The sequence below is a fragment of the Cornus florida genome, unplaced genomic scaffold (assembly GCF_030987335.1).
Source record: "Cornus florida cultivar Cherokee Brave unplaced genomic scaffold, ASM3098733v1 CherokeeBrave_3.0.0_Hap2_Chr02, whole genome shotgun sequence".
Taxonomy (NCBI): Eukaryota; Viridiplantae; Streptophyta; class Magnoliopsida; order Cornales; family Cornaceae; genus Cornus; species Cornus florida.
This window is the reverse complement of record NW_026775572.1, coordinates 29,196,924-29,213,211: the sequence shown is the minus strand read 5'-3', so window position 1 is coordinate 29,213,211 and position 16,288 is coordinate 29,196,924. Positions and strand designations below refer to the sequence as shown.

The window sequence follows — 16,288 nt, the reverse complement described above, 5'->3', positions numbered from 1 at the left end:
CCATCTTATTCATCAAGTGTGATTATCTCATCACCATTATATTTCTCTCTATAATAAAAACTCAATTATACAATTTTACTCCAACTAAAATTCAATAAGTGTGATTATCCCTTCACCAGTATACTTCTTTCTCCCTTTGTCTTTACTAAACCATTCACTTCTATCTTTTACAAATAAACTAAACTCAATTATTATAATTTTACTTCAACGAAAATTCAATTCTATAATTTCTTTCAATTAAAAATTACAGTCTTAAAAATTCACATCTAAAAGTATAAATAAATAATATTTAATATGTATAGAATCCATCAACGGTATAAAAAATAAAAAATAAAAAAAAATAAAAAAAAAGGAAGAAAAAGAAGAAGAAAGAAGAAGCTATACATATATATATATAAATGGCTATATTTTCAAAAATTTTATATATATAGACAGGCGATGGAAGGAGAACAGAGAATAGTCAACAAACAAAAGAGGGTAATTTTATCTTACAAAATTAGATTTTAATGCTCCATAGTCCAACTGAAATTAGTAGTCCTCATTAAATTCATAAAAATTCTTTTCAAAACTCTAAAATACATATATTTTAAATCTAAGTTGCTTAGAAATGACGATTAAATTGTTTTCGAAAGTCTAACACACTTGCACACATACATTTTAAATTTAAATTTAATTTCCTTAGAAACCAGGACAACTAAAAATTGATGAAAAATATGTGAAGAGGTCAGAGGCCTTGCCGTATCTCGAAGTTGAAGCAATTTTCTCCAATAGCAATAATTGTCATCTGACGATAATTAAGTTTGAAAGGCTTGTATGACCCTATATATATATATATATATCTCTCTCTCTCTTAGAATTGGTAAACTGGTATGAACAGGACTGAACAATAAAACCAATGCAAAACTTATAATCTGCATCTAAGTCACACCCTTAAATCGTAAAAACAACACTTTAAAATCATAAATGCAACACTCTTAAATTGTAAAAGCATCAATTCTAAATCTTTTATTATAGAAGTAACACTTTTAAATCGTAAATGCAACACCCTTTAATCGAAGGAGCAACATTTTTTTACTAAAACAACACCCTTTAATAGAAGAAGCAAAACTTTTAAATAGTAAAAACAATAACCTAAACACATACATTTAAATGAGATCTCGCATAGGAATTTGATGAAATGAAAGTTTTGGCTGATCTTTGTGAAAAATAATAATAATAATAATAATAACAAATATATATATCTAAAATTATTAATATAAATATGCCATAGGCTTACATTAATACGGATGGCTACCAAAAAAAAAAAAAATTCCTAAAGTCCAAGCATTATTGATTGATAAGACCTTGGTGCAGGGAAGTCTTTCTTCATCATATGAAGTTGGGTTAATTGGTCACATTAACACAACCATGCTACTGATTAAGATCTGGCTGCGGCTGACCATAACCACAGCTGCATTGCCCATCGCCAGAAGCTGGTGGTTGGTTGTATCCATAAGTGGTATTATCTGCAGCGGCTGATGAATCACCACCAGAGGCTTGTTGCTGAGGCGGCAGCTGGTCCCCTTGAGCTGTCTGGTCCCCTTGAGCTGTCTGGTCCCAGCCACCAGCATATCCAAATGCAGGTTGTTGATCATATCCAGTAGGAGGAACAAAAATATAATATGGATATGCTCCAGGTGGTAGATAACCATAACCGTAACCGTAACCAGGTGCATTATTATAGCCACCATAACCGTGGTAATGAGGATAACCTTGCCCTTGTTGATTATAGGGAAAAGCTGCTGATTGGTTGAATCCATAGCTGGTATTATATGCAGGTGCTGATGAACAACCACCACCACCACCACCACCACAGCCACAGGCTTGTTGCTGAGGCGGTACTGGCGGCGGCTGCCCTTGCCCTTGTTGATTACAGGGACAAGCTTTTGGTGCAGGGGCTGATGAACCACCTTCACCACCACAGCCACAGGCATGTTGCTGAGGAGGCGGCGGCGGCAGCTTCCTGTAGTGATCATGACAACCACAACCACAACCACATGCAGGCTGAGGTTGTGAGTAACCATAACCACCATAACAGGGTTGTTGATTTTGGATGATTATTTTATTGACCATCTGTTTTGCACTTTCAACCTGTACTCTGCCGCCATCTATCTCTACTCTCACCTGAATACGCGCTCCCGTCCTTTCTTGTAGGTTTGCTATGGTTTTGACTCCCAGACTAACCATATTGTTTGGAACAAACATATCCTCCACAAACCCAACAATATCATTGTTTATAGACGGGTTCTTGGGTTTGGCGATTTGCGTAGTGAAGATCCTAACCCTAGTTGGGGGATTAGGATCTGCATCATCATCTTTTTCACTAGTAATCACACCAACCCTCTCATTCGGAATATCAATCGTTTTGCTTGTCATATTCGAAACTGCAGGCGGCTCGATTTTGACTGATGGTTGAGAGCTGTTGTCGCCGAAATTTAGCGATAGGATCGGAGGAGAGAAACCACCACCGCCAGAAGAAGACGTGTTGCCGGAATCCTGCGATGCCATAGGAGGAGAGAAGCCGGTGGGAGCAGAGAGAGAGAGGCGTGTGTGAAAAACCCTAGGTATGACTAGAAGCGTGGAGATCAGGGGTTTAAATACTCATATTTCCTTGGAAGCTACGACAATTAAATTTAACTAAACTCCTTTTAAAATTCTAAATAGTATACTTATATTTTAGGTTTAGTTCCAATCCTTACACACTTAGGACAATTAAATTTATTAAAATTCTTTTCAAAACTCTAAAATACTCATTTTGAAGTCTCGGTTCAAAAGACAATCTAAAATCCTAAAATTCTTAAATATTTAATTCATATTTGAAGTCTAGGTTCAAAAAAAAAAAAAAAAAAAATCCACAACTCAAACATTAAATTCTAAAATACACAACTCATATAAGTTCTAAAATTCTTAAATTTTAAGTTTAGATTCGATAGTAACCTAGAAAATCTATAAAACTTAAAATTCTTAAATTTTAAGTTTAGGTTCCATAACAATTATTCAAAGTCTAGGTGTGATAGGATCTTATAATATTAAAAATTATCCTTAATTATCTACAATTATTTTTTCCATAAATATCTCTAATCTCTTAAAAAAAATAAAAAATTCCCTTCTAGGATTGATAGGTTTAGTTTTATTACTGGTTGTAAAAGAATAAGGATTATAAAATTTTAGAGAGGCTATACCCAAAAGGTAAAGGTAATAGAGTCAAAAACCAAAATTACTTTGAACTCCATTAACGTCTAGGAATGTATTAGCATCCATTCTCTACAGTATATATAATTTGATTTTATTGAGATTTTATCATCAAGAAGTATACAAAGAGTCTCAACAACCAAAAGATTATACCAACAAAACCACATTAGACTCCGTCGACATTCATTCTATGCAATACAATTTGATTTTATTAAAATTTTATAAGTATAAAACACAAATGCAATACAATTTGATTTTATTAAAATTTTATAAGTATAAAACACAAACAATTAATCAAATTTCTCGAAAAAAACGGAAGATTGAGAAACTTAACAAGGAGTAGTTTGTCACTTTAAATATTCTGTGATGTGGCATATCACATAGGCAGCACATAGATTAGGCCAGACCAAATAAGTATCATTTAAAAAATAAATAAATAAATAAATAAATTTGAAGTCGTAAATTCTAAAAATCATAAATTTTAGGTGTAAGTAATTCATAAACACCTAAAGGTCAAGTTTTCAAATCAGTTAAATACTCAAGCCCACATTCTAATTCATTAGTAATTAGGAAAAGAATCACAAAATCCATTCTAAAGTCTCCAAACCTTAAAATTCACACATTTTAGACCTGGTAATTCAAAAAACCTAGAGGTGACACTCTAATTCCTTAGTAATTAGGGTAAATTAAGCTCATAAAATCCATTTAAACCATTGTAATTAGGATTTTGAAAAGGAATTGTGGGCCATCATTGGCCTTTTTGGACCTATTTTTTTATTTTACTGGTAGTAATTGTTATTCTATTCTTAATTGTAACTCGATGTATATGAGTGTCAGGGTTTTTAATTAATCCCGAAATAAAGAGAGGTAATAATGGGTGTACTCAAGTTATGGCATAAGAGACCGCACATCTCATTTTTTGTTTGCATAGTGAAATCATTTCGCCAATATATGAGTGTATTTTGTGTTTTTGCCTAAACTTGAGAGTTGCTTTTGGAATTCTCTGTTAGGTAGAGTAATAATATACTCTTTCATGGTCTTTCATCTTGATTGCAGCACATATAATCCAGGGCTTTCCTCTAGTCGAAATTCAAATGTAGGACAAGCTTGACACCAAGGACCGCCTATTATGCCTCTCTTTTTTCGTGGATTTCAAAATTTCCTCTCATCCCACAATTTTTTATTGCCAATTCACACACAAACACATATACACACACACACACATATAAAGAGAGAAGAATGTACAAGGAGGGCTCTTTAAGAGCCAAACAAGGTAAGGAAAACCATACAAAGCATAAAAATACTAACATTAAATTAAACTCAGTTTTTATGAATTTGAATGGTTTGAATTTCTGTGTTAAATACTATTATGTGATCGCGGGGAAATGTGCATAAGTTTGTTAAGGTTAGTAAATTACATAATGAAGAAAGTCTGCTGGATTTCGAAGTGCGAATAGCATATGTAGACTCAATCTATATGCATGTCAATGTTGCTTTGAATGAATTTCAAGTACGTGGTTCCAAACCTTGTTATAAATCTGTTCAAAACCTGCATTTTTCTCTTCTTCTTTTTTTTAAAAATAAAACGAGCATCACAAAATAGATTAATAAGGGAATGAAGTATGATCTATATATAGAATTCTACTGTACCAGTAAAACATTAAGGTAACTCAAGAGATTAGCTCAAGTGGATAAGAACTTGATTTTGGTGACTCAGAAAACATCACGTATTAAGGTTTACTCTTGGATGTGAACAATTCCTTGAAGGTGGGTAACTTAAATATTTAAATTATTCAACTCTTCATCTCCCGACTGGTATTTTAATTTTAATTATAAGAGTGACAATGAGTTGAGCACGAGACCTAATTACCATAAAAATAATAAATAAGATATGACTTATGTCCTTTAGCATGCAACTTACATGAATGAATAAAAGAGAGGAAGTTGTTGTTATTCAGTGTACGGGGTGGCAAAATGGGTCAGAAACCATCAACCCGTCCATATCCGTTCACTTTTTAATGATTATGGATAAACCATATTTAATTTGAGAGTCAAGATGGATTGGATAATTTTTAACCATTTAATTTGAGAATCAAGATGGGTTAAATATGTTTCACCCATCATATAATAAACACACAATACACATCTATATTGCACTCAACTCATTTCTCTCTCTAAAATTCTCTCACTTACAATCCACTTTCTCTAAATTTGTCTCTCATCAATCCCCTCTCTTTAAGTTTCCCTCTCTAGACATTTCTTCTAAAAAAATAAATAATTTTAAAAAATTTAAAATAAATAAAAAAATTTAAAATTTAAAATAAATTTAAAAAGTTTAAAAAATTAAAAATGAAAAATAAATAAAAAAGTTTTAAAAATTAAAATAATTAAATTTAAAAAAAAAATAAAAAAATTTAGAAATAAATAAAAAAGTTTTAAAAAATTTAAAAATAAATAATTTTTTTAAAAAAAATTAGAAAAATTTAAAAATAATTGATGACAAATATGGCCATTTTCTCCAACCTGGACACACCTTAGCCGTGTTACAAGTGTTGCTGCTCTCCTACCACCTGTACACCCTCTTTTCATAAATGGGTCCAGTGCCTCCCATACCTGTTGGAAACACACTACACTAAACAATTCCCACCAGAAAGTGCTTCATTTTAACATTTGAAAACCTGAGTGGCTTAAAAGATATATATGAGATAATTGGAGGCGTTTGTTGATCTTGTACATGTTGCAAATATATATTTACTCTTATCAAAAGGTTACCTAGATATATATGACTTCAGGGTTGAGAAACAATAAATAAAAAAATAAAAAATAAAAAATAATAATTAATGAATGGGTCTACGGGTCATAACGGGTTGACCTTATCCATTTTTAACCCGTTCTGAACGAGTTGAATATGGGTCTTGATCCATGTTGACTTGCCCATTTTCAACCCAACCCAAACCCGGTCCAACCCGCCCATTTGTCACCCCTAATTCAGTGTGAGTTAGTCACTTTAGCCATATCATTTTCTTATTAAATTCCATATTGACATTTAAAAAAAAATAAAAAATGCAGAAGTAATAAAGTTGAATAAGATAATGATATGTAAAAATAATGACGTGTATTAAAAAGTTATCCTTTATACGTGCATAGATGATCCATGCTTATGTTCCAAGAATGCATATAGGATAACTTGGAAGCAAACCAAAATAATGCATGCAACTCCAATTCTCTTTCATTTGGGTTGTTAAACCCAAAATTTGAGAAGTATGTATAAAGTGGGCTCTCCAATGGACTCTCAAAAATTGAGAATTTCAAATTTACTCTCAGATATAAGAGCCCCAAATTTTTTTGGCAAGTCTTTTAATTGCCCAAACGACGTTTTTTTTTTTTTTTTTTTTTTTTTTTTTTTTTCTATCTCTCTGCGTTGCCCTATCGTCTCTCTCTCTCTCCCTCTCAGCCGAGGCCAAGTTCATCCTCACAAATCTCCGGCCACCCCTCTTCCTTCCAAGAAATAAAATGTAGATTACGGTGATTACCTCAAAATCATTTTTAAAAATACCTCAAAATTATTTTTAAAAACCCATACATACAAGTTAGCAGTTGCAGAGAGAAGGGACCAAGCTTGAGAGTCGAGAGACAGCGGCTGAAGCTTGCAAATGGTGAACCCGAACTAGAACAGCGGGTGATCGAAACTGAAAGATATGGGTTTTGATTTTTTGAACAATCTGAAATGATATGTCGATATGGGTTTTGATTTTTTGAACAATTTAAAATGATCGATATGCCGATATGGGTTTTGAACTTTTGATTCTTGCAGACAGATAGATAAACTGAATTATATGGGTTTTGAACTTCTGATTCTTGTAGATTTTGTAGTTTGCAGTGGCAGAGAGGGGGGGAGGGCGGGGGGTGGCAAGTTTAGAGTAGAGAACAAGAATAAAGATGGAGGCGGTTGGGGAGGCTGAAATGATTTACCTTAAAAAGATTATGTGGAACAGAATGTAATGAATGGTTAAAATGGGAAGGTAATTTCGAAATCAGTTGTCAGAGTTAAAGTAGGATTGGTAATATAGAAATGGGTTGTGTTTGATTCAATAGAGACTAAGAATTGCTAAAATATAATATTTTGAATGAAATGTAACATTGGAGTAGAATTGCTAAAATATAATATTTTATCATTATAAATCTTCTCAAAATATAAATTTGGCAATTCAAAATGACATTTTAAATTGGAAATGGTCCGATAGAAGTTAAGAATCCTGATTTTTGTTAGAGAGATTCTTTTTCACCCTTTTCGATTTTGTATTATTTTTCTTGGATTGACACTTCCTTGTTTGCTTCACTTTACCAAATAAGTTCCGGTTTCTAATAAAACCGGTTTGCGCTTTCCCAAACCCAATTTATAAAGTCCAGTTCAAATTTGGCCCAATAATCTCTTCTTCTTCTTCATCATCATCGTCTCTCTCTTCTCTCTCTCAAGTTCTTTGCTCAGTTGAGAAAAACCAAATTAAGCTCAATAATTCCTAGAATTTCTCCTAATAAATTCTAGGGTTTCGTTTGTTTTTACGCCCGAATTGCTGACCCTTCAACCATTGTTTGGAGCATCAATTCTAAGGTCAGATCACAATATTTCGTCCCCTTTCATATATACACACACAAATATATATCATATATGTCTGCTCATAAAATTTCGTTCGCAATAGTTGTATCTGTTTCTGGGCTTCCTCAATGGCAGTGAAGCTCTCATCTTTTTTAGCATTTTCCAGGAAAATACCCAGGTGGGTTCATTTTAGTGCATATGCTTCTTCTGTGTCATGTGCAAATAATATCGAAATTTTACCAGAAAATGATCAAAACCCACTAAGTTCATATGAGTTTGAAACAAAGATTCAATTTTTGAGGAATAAGATCTCGGCGGATAAATTAGTTCAGGTTTTGGATTCCACAGATGACTTGAATTCTTCATTGAAATTGTTCAAATGGGCTTCCCTTCAAAAAGGGTTTCGTCACACCACCAATACTTATTGCAAGATAATCTTGAAGTTGGGTATGGTGGGAAATGTTGATGAAATGGAGGGTTTTTGTAATGAGATGGTGAAAGAGAGATGTGCAAATACAGAAGAAGCTCTTGTGGCATTGATTGAATTATTCGTTAAACATCATTTGCTAATGGAAGCTTCACGCGTTCTTGTGGTCATGAATTCGTCTGGTTATAAGGCTTCAATAACTGTGTTTAATGTTTTGTTGGGTGCACTTGTGGAGGAGAAGAAAGATTTTCAAGCTTTCCTGTTTGTTTATAAGGAAATGGTGAAAGCAGGTGTTGTTCCTACCGTTGAAACATTGAATTATCTGCTAGAAGCTTTGTTTGAGGCTGGTCGAGTTGACACTGCTTTGGATCAATATAGAAGAATGAACAAGAAAGGGTGTGTTCCTAATAGCAAGACCTTTGAGATACTCATAAGTGGCCTTATTACAAGGAACGGAATGGAGGAATCAATTGTTGTTTTGGATAATATGCTTGAACTTGGGGTTGAGCCGGATTTGAGCTTTTATACTGGTACAATCTTTTTGTTTTGTAGGGAAAATAATCTAGAACAAGGGATGAGGTTATTTAGAATGATGAGAGCCTCTAAAATGGTGCCTAATTCATTAATTTATGGGGTTTTGATACGCTGTTTGTGTGAGAACCTTCATGTGGTTGATGCAGTAAAGATGTTTGAAGAGACGATTGATAACAGCATATCACCGGCTGATGATGTGTGTATCAATATAATAAATGGGTTTTGTAAATTAGGGAAATTTGATGAAGCTACAAAGTTTTTGGAAGATAAACATGTTTTGGAGACTTGTCCTCACAATGTGTTGCTGGAAGGCTATTGCAATTCTGGTAACTTCCTCATGGCAAAATGTCTGTTTGATGAAATGCTTGAGAGAAATATAGTGGATGCTGATTCTTGGAATATTCTTATCAGATGTCTTTCTGAGAATACATGGATTGATAAAGCTTTAGAATTTCTTGGTAGAATGATTGTCTCTTCATATGTACCTGACTCTGCCACTTACTCTGCTATTATCATTGGCAAATGTAAACTGAGTAGATACGAGGATGCTCTAGTGCTATTTCATCAGGTTTCTGCCAAATACTGGCTTTTGGACTCTGTCTCTTATGCTGAGCTAGTTCAATGCCTTTGTCAAGGGGAAAAGATTCATGAGGCTGTTAAAGTGTTCAGCTATATGTCTAATAAAAGATGTGCTCTTCAGTCCTCTTCATTCAGTATGCTGATCAGGGGGCTTTGTGAAGCAGGAAAGGTTGGTAGAGCAATCGGGATGTTGTCATTGGCTTACTATTCTGGTACTTCTTGTTCTAATGCCACTTATAATACTATTATGCTAAGTTTGTCCAAGTCAAAGAAAGCAGATGATCTTTTAATAGTTCTCTCGCGAATGGTGGTAGAAGGGTGTACTCTTGATTCGGAAGCATATTGTATCCTCATACAATGCATGAGTACACTTGGTCAAACAAAGGATTGTGCTTTGTTTTTCAATTTGATGGTTAATGAGGGTTTATTGCCAAATCCGGAGGCACTAACTAATCTACTATTATGCATGGCCAGACATTCTCAGTTGCATATGATTTTGCTCGCAATCGATAAGCTTATCTCTAGTCACGAAATTCTTAATTCGGCAATGTACAACTTAATAATTAATGGCCTTCTTAAAGAGGGATACAAAAGCAAGGCCTGCCAATTATTAGATTTGATGTTGGAAAAGGGTTGGGTTCCGGATGCTATTACTCATCGATTGTTGATCGGATCTGCTGTCAAAGAGGAAACAGATGGTGAAGTAGCAGCCCATGAAAATTTGAACATGCAAGAAGATAAGGTTTGTAGCATACTTGCTGAGAGCTTGGGAGAAATGTGATAAACCTTCTCTTCTATAAAAGAGTTATGATCAGCCTTTGTGCAATTGCCCTATTGGATGGAGTGGTGTGGCTCAGCTACAATCAGCGTTCCAGATGGATTAAAATTGCTTCGGAGCTGGTTTCATGGATGTGGCAGGGATGCTGCAAGATTGTCCTTTCAGATTGTTGACGTGCCAAGTTAGTTCTTCTTTTCTGCTATCTTACAATTTTGTAAAATATATGTGCTTGTATATTCCAAATTTTGATTCTTATCTATATTATCATAAAATGGTAATATTTAATGAATCCATTGAATCAGCGCGTCTCTTTTATGTTCTTGTTTGCTCGTCTTTTCTCATATGTCGAATGCACTGTTTGGTGCATCGTTGATGTGCATATGGAGAATTCTCGAGGATGACTATCTTGGCTGAAATCTGATTTTCTTATGGAAAGGATTATATGATGTGCCATACATAAAGCTGTTTGCAACAAGTATCTTGGAAAAATTAGCATTTTAGAGAATCAGATAGGAATAAAAATTTGGAATATACAAACCATGACTGCCCATCAGTGTATGGGTTTATGCATGACATGACTGCCCATTTTCTATTAGGCCCAATCTCCCTGCAACATATATGTGCATTGTGTGCTACCACATACCTGAAATGCGATAAAAGTCTGTTTTGTTGGAGGGGTCATAAAACAGAAGAGACTTGTTCATCTTTCTACATAAATATAGGTATGATAATCGATTTTATTATCCTTCTTTTCTTTTTCCAAAGATGACAAGTGTGTGTGTATATATATATATGGAACTTACAGAGAGAGAAGTTATTTTGTGAACTACTTTTACAGATTATCCTTCAAATAAAATAGTAACTTTGACATTAAATTAGGAGTATTGAGAAAGAGAAAAGGCTCATTGTTGGTTATCCCTATGTAATATAAATGTCTTCAATGTCTAGGTGAAATATGGGGGAAATTGATTGCTTTTGTAAGATGCAGATACTGCTAGGCTGGAGGTTTACATCTAGCTGTTTCATTATTTGATGGAAGAAAAGGTATGAGACAAAGGAACAGAATGGAAGGTTTTGAATATTGTTTTATCAGCAGAAACCTTCACTATACAAGACTAAGAGTTAATAAACCAGAGTTATAAGATTGAAAATCCTATTATAATCAGCATTCCCGAGGGAGTAAATTTGCTTCAGAGCTGGTTTCATGGATGTGACGGAGATAATGCAAGGTTATTGTTTTGTTGCGCTAGCTGATTGCCTTGGCTGTTGCATTGGGTCATTTCCCATGCTTGCCTCTTGGATCGTCTTCAAGGAGGGTGGGATGTTGGGATCCTGTGGTGGAGAGGTTTGAGAGGCAGATGGCGGGATAGAAAAAGCAGTATCTTTCAAAGGGTGGAAGGGTCACTTTAATGAAAAGCAAATTGTCAAGCCTTCCTACCTATTTCCTCTCTCTCTTCCAAATTCCCTCTTCAGTGGTAGAGAGGATTGAGACGTTGCAGCGAAATTTTCTTTGGGGGGGTTTGGGGAATGAGTTCAAATATCATCTTGTTTGATGGGATCAGGTCTGCACTCCAGTTAGGGGTGGTGGTTTGGGTATTAGAAGATTGGCCTCCTTCAACAAGGCTCTCTTGGGGAAGTGGCTTTTGCGTTTTGGGATGGAAAAGCACAGGCTATGGAGAAGGGTGGTTGAGAGTCGTTTCGGGAAAGGGAGTGGAGGTTGGACTTCACTTGAGGTACACTGTCCAAGCGGCGTTGGGGTTTGGAAATCCGTTCGGAAAGGGTGGGATGACTTTTCTAAACACATAAGATTTCGACTTAGGGATGGAAGGAGGATTCGTTTTTGGGAGATGTTTGGTGTGGGGATCGCTCTCTAGCTCTCACCTTCCCCCGTCTCTTCAGGATTGCCATGGATAGACAGGTCATAGTGGTTGATTGTTATCGCCTTGATAGTGGAAGATCGTCTTGGGATGTTCGTTTTAGGAGGCACCTTCAGGACTGGGAGATTGAGGACGCCTGTGGTTTGTTGGACCTGTTGTATCGTCAGGAGATCATGAGTGGAGTTTCTGATTCCTGGAGTTGGGTTCCTTCATCTCAGGGGCATTTTTCTGTTCGGACTTTCTTTAGCTGTCTGAATGAGATACCAAGGGCTGTGTTTCCATGGAAGGCAGTTTGGCGGTCCAAAGCCCCTTTAAAGGTGGCTTTCGTTGCGTGGACTGCTGTCTTGGGAAAGATCTTGAATCAGGATAATTTGAAGAGAAGAAATCAAATTGTAGTCAACTGTGCTGCATGTACCTTAGAGATGAGGAGACGGTTGATCACCTCCTCTTACATTGTCATGTGGCTAGGGATTGTTGGGACTTGTTGTTCAGATTATTTGGGGTTCAATGGATTATGCCTAAGTCTTCCAGGGGTTTTATCAAGGCTTTGAGAGGGTGTATAGTGGGGGCCCAAGTCTGGGGCATTTGGAGGTCTACGCCTTTGTGCGTTTGGTGCTGTTTATTGCTTGAAAGAAATAGGAGATCTTTCGAAGAAAAGGAAACTCCTATTCACATGCTGAATTCTCCATTACTACCACTCTTTTTTGTTGGGTTGTAGGGAGAAATTATAGATCTTTAGAGGAGATAGTTGATTTTATAGGCTCTTTGAGAGTTTAGCGGCCCCCATTTGGCCTTGTGTAGTTCTCTTGGGATGCGATCTCCTTTTGATCGCTTTCAAATACATTCTTATTTATCAAAAAAATTAATAATTTGTAAAATACATGTGCTTGTATATTCCAAATGTTGGTTCCTATCTACATTTTCATAAAATGGTTATATATAGTGAATTCATTGAATCAGCGTGTCGCTTTTATGTTCTTGTTTGCTCGTCTCTGCTCATATCTCAAATCCACTGTTTATTGCTTGAAAGAAATAGGAGATCTTTCGAAGAAAAGGAAACTCCTATTCACATGCTGAATTCTCCATTACTACCACTCTTTTTTGTTGGGTTGTAGGGAGAAATTATAGATCTTTAGAGGAGATAGTTGATTTTATGGGCTCTTTGAGAGTTTAGCGGCCCCCATTTGGCCTTGTGTAGTTCTCTTGGGATGCGATCTCCTTTTGATCGCTTTCAAATACATTCTTATTTATCAAAAAAATTAATAATTTGTAAAATACATGTGCTTGTATATTCCAAATGTTGGTTCCTATCTACATTTTCATAAAATGGTTATATATAGTGAATTCATTGAATCAGCGTGTTGCTTTTATGTTCTTGTTTGCTCGTCTCTGCTCATATCTCAAATCCACTGTTAGGTGCATAATTGATGTGATGAATATTTTGGATGAAAGGTGATTTTCTTATGGAAGGATTATATGATGTGCCATACATGAAGCTGTTCGCAAAATTAGCATTTGAGAATTTACTTTGAGTTTTGGACTGTATTGCCCATATGTGTATATGTTTATGCATAACATGACATGACATGACTGCCCATTTTCTCTTACGGCTAATCTCCCTACAACACAAGTGTGCATTGTGGGTTACCACATCTTTCCAAAGCTGGCAAAAAATATGGAAATTACAGAAATAATTTATTTTGTGAACTACTTTTACAGATTATCCTTCCAATATAATAACGACTTTGACATTAAATTAGGATTATTAAGAATTCCTAGCAAACTAAGGGAGGTAGATCTGAACACGGACACACTCGCTCAGAGAGTTGGGTGCTCTACCAACTAGGTCACTAGTAATGCCCTCTAACCATTTCATTATTTGTTAGAAAAAAGAAAGATAAGGGATGAGACATTCCATTATCCGATAGAAAGGAATAGAAGAGATGGTTTTGAATATTGTTTGATCAGCACAACCCTTCACTATATTAGACAAGAGTTTTAATAAATCATGGTTATGTTGTCCTTTCAATTTTATACAACAAATTTTCCTCTCCCCCCTCTACCATTCTGTTCCGGTTGAAAGCAAATATGCAAGTTCCGAGAGATCTGCTCATCATTTCCCTCTTTCTCCACCAAACAAAAAATCCCCTCCAATTCTTCTTCTATTCCCTTCCTCCCCCTTCTTTTTTTCTCCTGCCGAACAGAGCTTAAGACAAAATACAAATGCGATTCACTGTAAGTTGTTTGGATCTAATTGCTGTAAATTTGTAATAACCAACATTAAGAGACTTGAAGCCCAAGTGAAATGGGGGGAGGGTAAAAAAAATCTAAACCAATCTGTGAAACCATGAACTTTTTAAATCATCATCTAACCAATTATATACTTTTGACAAAATTGCTTGTTTCATTGATTTTGGCTATCATTATTGTGTCTTGTTTGTATAAAGAAATGCTCTATTGTGTTTTGTTTGTATAAAGAAACGAAATGAAGGAATACAAATTAGGGCAGATGATTAAGTTTTGTTATCCTTTCAAAAACAAGAGAGGAAATGGAAAGAATAAGTGGAAATAGAAGGAAATGACTACAAAGTTTAATAAAAAAAATTCTAATACTAATTTTGCCCTATGTTATAAAGACAAAATCAAAATATCGTAAAGCACTTATTTTTTATTTGTGAAGCATATTTTTATTCTCTTTAGCACTTTCTTCTTGTTTTCAGATTGTTGTTACTTTTGGCTTGAATGATGTTTAGCACAGTATGTGCATTTGTCTTGTATTTGACTTTAAATGTGAAATAATTTCCTTTCTTTTTGTTTCCTAAAATAATTAGGTGCTAACACTATAATGCACATTTGTATAATTATTTATTTATTGCTCTAAAGTCCATGGCTCTTTGTATGGAAATATGACACTAAACCATTAACAAAAAATGGCACAACTTTCAATGCTCCATATACAAATTCACAATTTCTCCAAAACAGAGGCTCGCAATGGATTTTTGCACAGAAGAAGAAAAAGAACAGAATTGATCGACAGCAAAGTCGTTGCTTCAAGCTCTATACAACACATATCGGTCACTCTGATTATGGTCATCACAATACCCGATTCCTCGCAGTCAATTCTGGCCGATCAGAGATAAATCTGATCCGTCACTTACGTTGGCGAAATGTAATCAATCTCTCAGTTTCCTGAGTTCAAAGTGTAAACTCAGTCCAACGGCCTCAGCTCCCGGACGACTCATCTAACTGCTGCAATGTCATTAACTACAAATACATAAAATTAGTTGCGATTGCCATTCCTCACCCATAATATAATGCACACACTTCATGTGAAGTTTGCATCATCCAATGACCGAGGACTCGGGCAAGCACGGTCCTTTGATCTTCTGGGTCCCACAGTGGAGTCCATAGATCTAACGGTGCTTAGGCTTGTGCATATATTATGAATGTAAAAAGTAGAGGAGACAGAGACATGATTTATCATGACATTAAGGATAACCCATCTTTCATGATTTCAAATTAAAACAGTATTAGACAGAAAAGAAAAAAAAACAAAAGACACATAGATAGACAAATGGGTGTGTGTGTGTGTGTGTGTGTGTGTGAGAGAGAGAGGATAGCCAGGGAAGAGGCAGTGCATGGGAAGAGCAACAACACAAAAGATGTGTAAACTGGTCATCTCATGCTCTGCCTCGTCCCCGTCTACCCTCTTCCATCTAATATTACCCTTAAAATTCCAATACATCGTCTGCGGCATGAACTTTGAATTTCTTCCTTCAGATTCCAAACCCTAACCCTAATCCTACCTCAATTATGGCTTACTGGCTTTAGTACAGAACATCCTCGTGAAGCATGGAGATTTATAAAAGTAATAGAGAGAGAGTGTGTGTGTGTGTGGTAGTACACATTCTACCAGTACAAATATTAGTTTGATTTGTACTATGAGGTACTTGTACTACCCAACTTTTAAAACGTACTTCTCAATTGGGTGAGTTCAAAGGCACATAACGGTCCCAACAAACGTAGAAATGTATTCTCACATTTACGTCAAATAATTAAAAAAAAAAAAAAAACTAAGCAATCATTAAATTATTATTGGCAGCCAACCCAAAGCCATACAACATCATCTCTCTCCAGAATTCTTACTAGGTCACCTAAACTTTTGAATATTTGTTTGCCTTCCAGCTTTCTTCAAACAGATACCTCATAAAACTGGGTCACCTTTCTAGTTTTTATTTTTTATTTTTTTATTTTTTTATTTTTTT

The 16,288-nt window shown here is 35.2% G+C and overlaps 2 protein-coding genes across 2 annotated transcripts; one reads left to right on the top strand and one right to left on the bottom strand.

Annotated features, from left to right (window-relative positions):
• Positions 1-1,410: 1,410 nt before the first annotated feature.
• Positions 1,411-2,547, bottom strand: LOC132295934 (uncharacterized). Its single transcript, XM_059794195.1, has one exon. It carries the CDS (start codon positions 2,545-2,547, stop codon positions 1,411-1,413), a length of 1,137 nt encoding a protein of 378 aa, XP_059650178.1.
• Positions 2,548-7,605: 5,058 nt separating this feature from the next.
• Positions 7,606-10,154, top strand: LOC132294506 (pentatricopeptide repeat-containing protein At1g62590-like). Its single transcript, XM_059792391.1, has one exon. The coding sequence runs from the start codon at positions 7,957-7,959 to the stop codon at positions 10,147-10,149; it is 2,193 nt and encodes a 730-aa protein (XP_059648374.1). The 5' UTR covers positions 7,606-7,956; the 3' UTR covers positions 10,150-10,154.
• Positions 10,155-16,288: the final 6,134 nt, after the last annotated feature.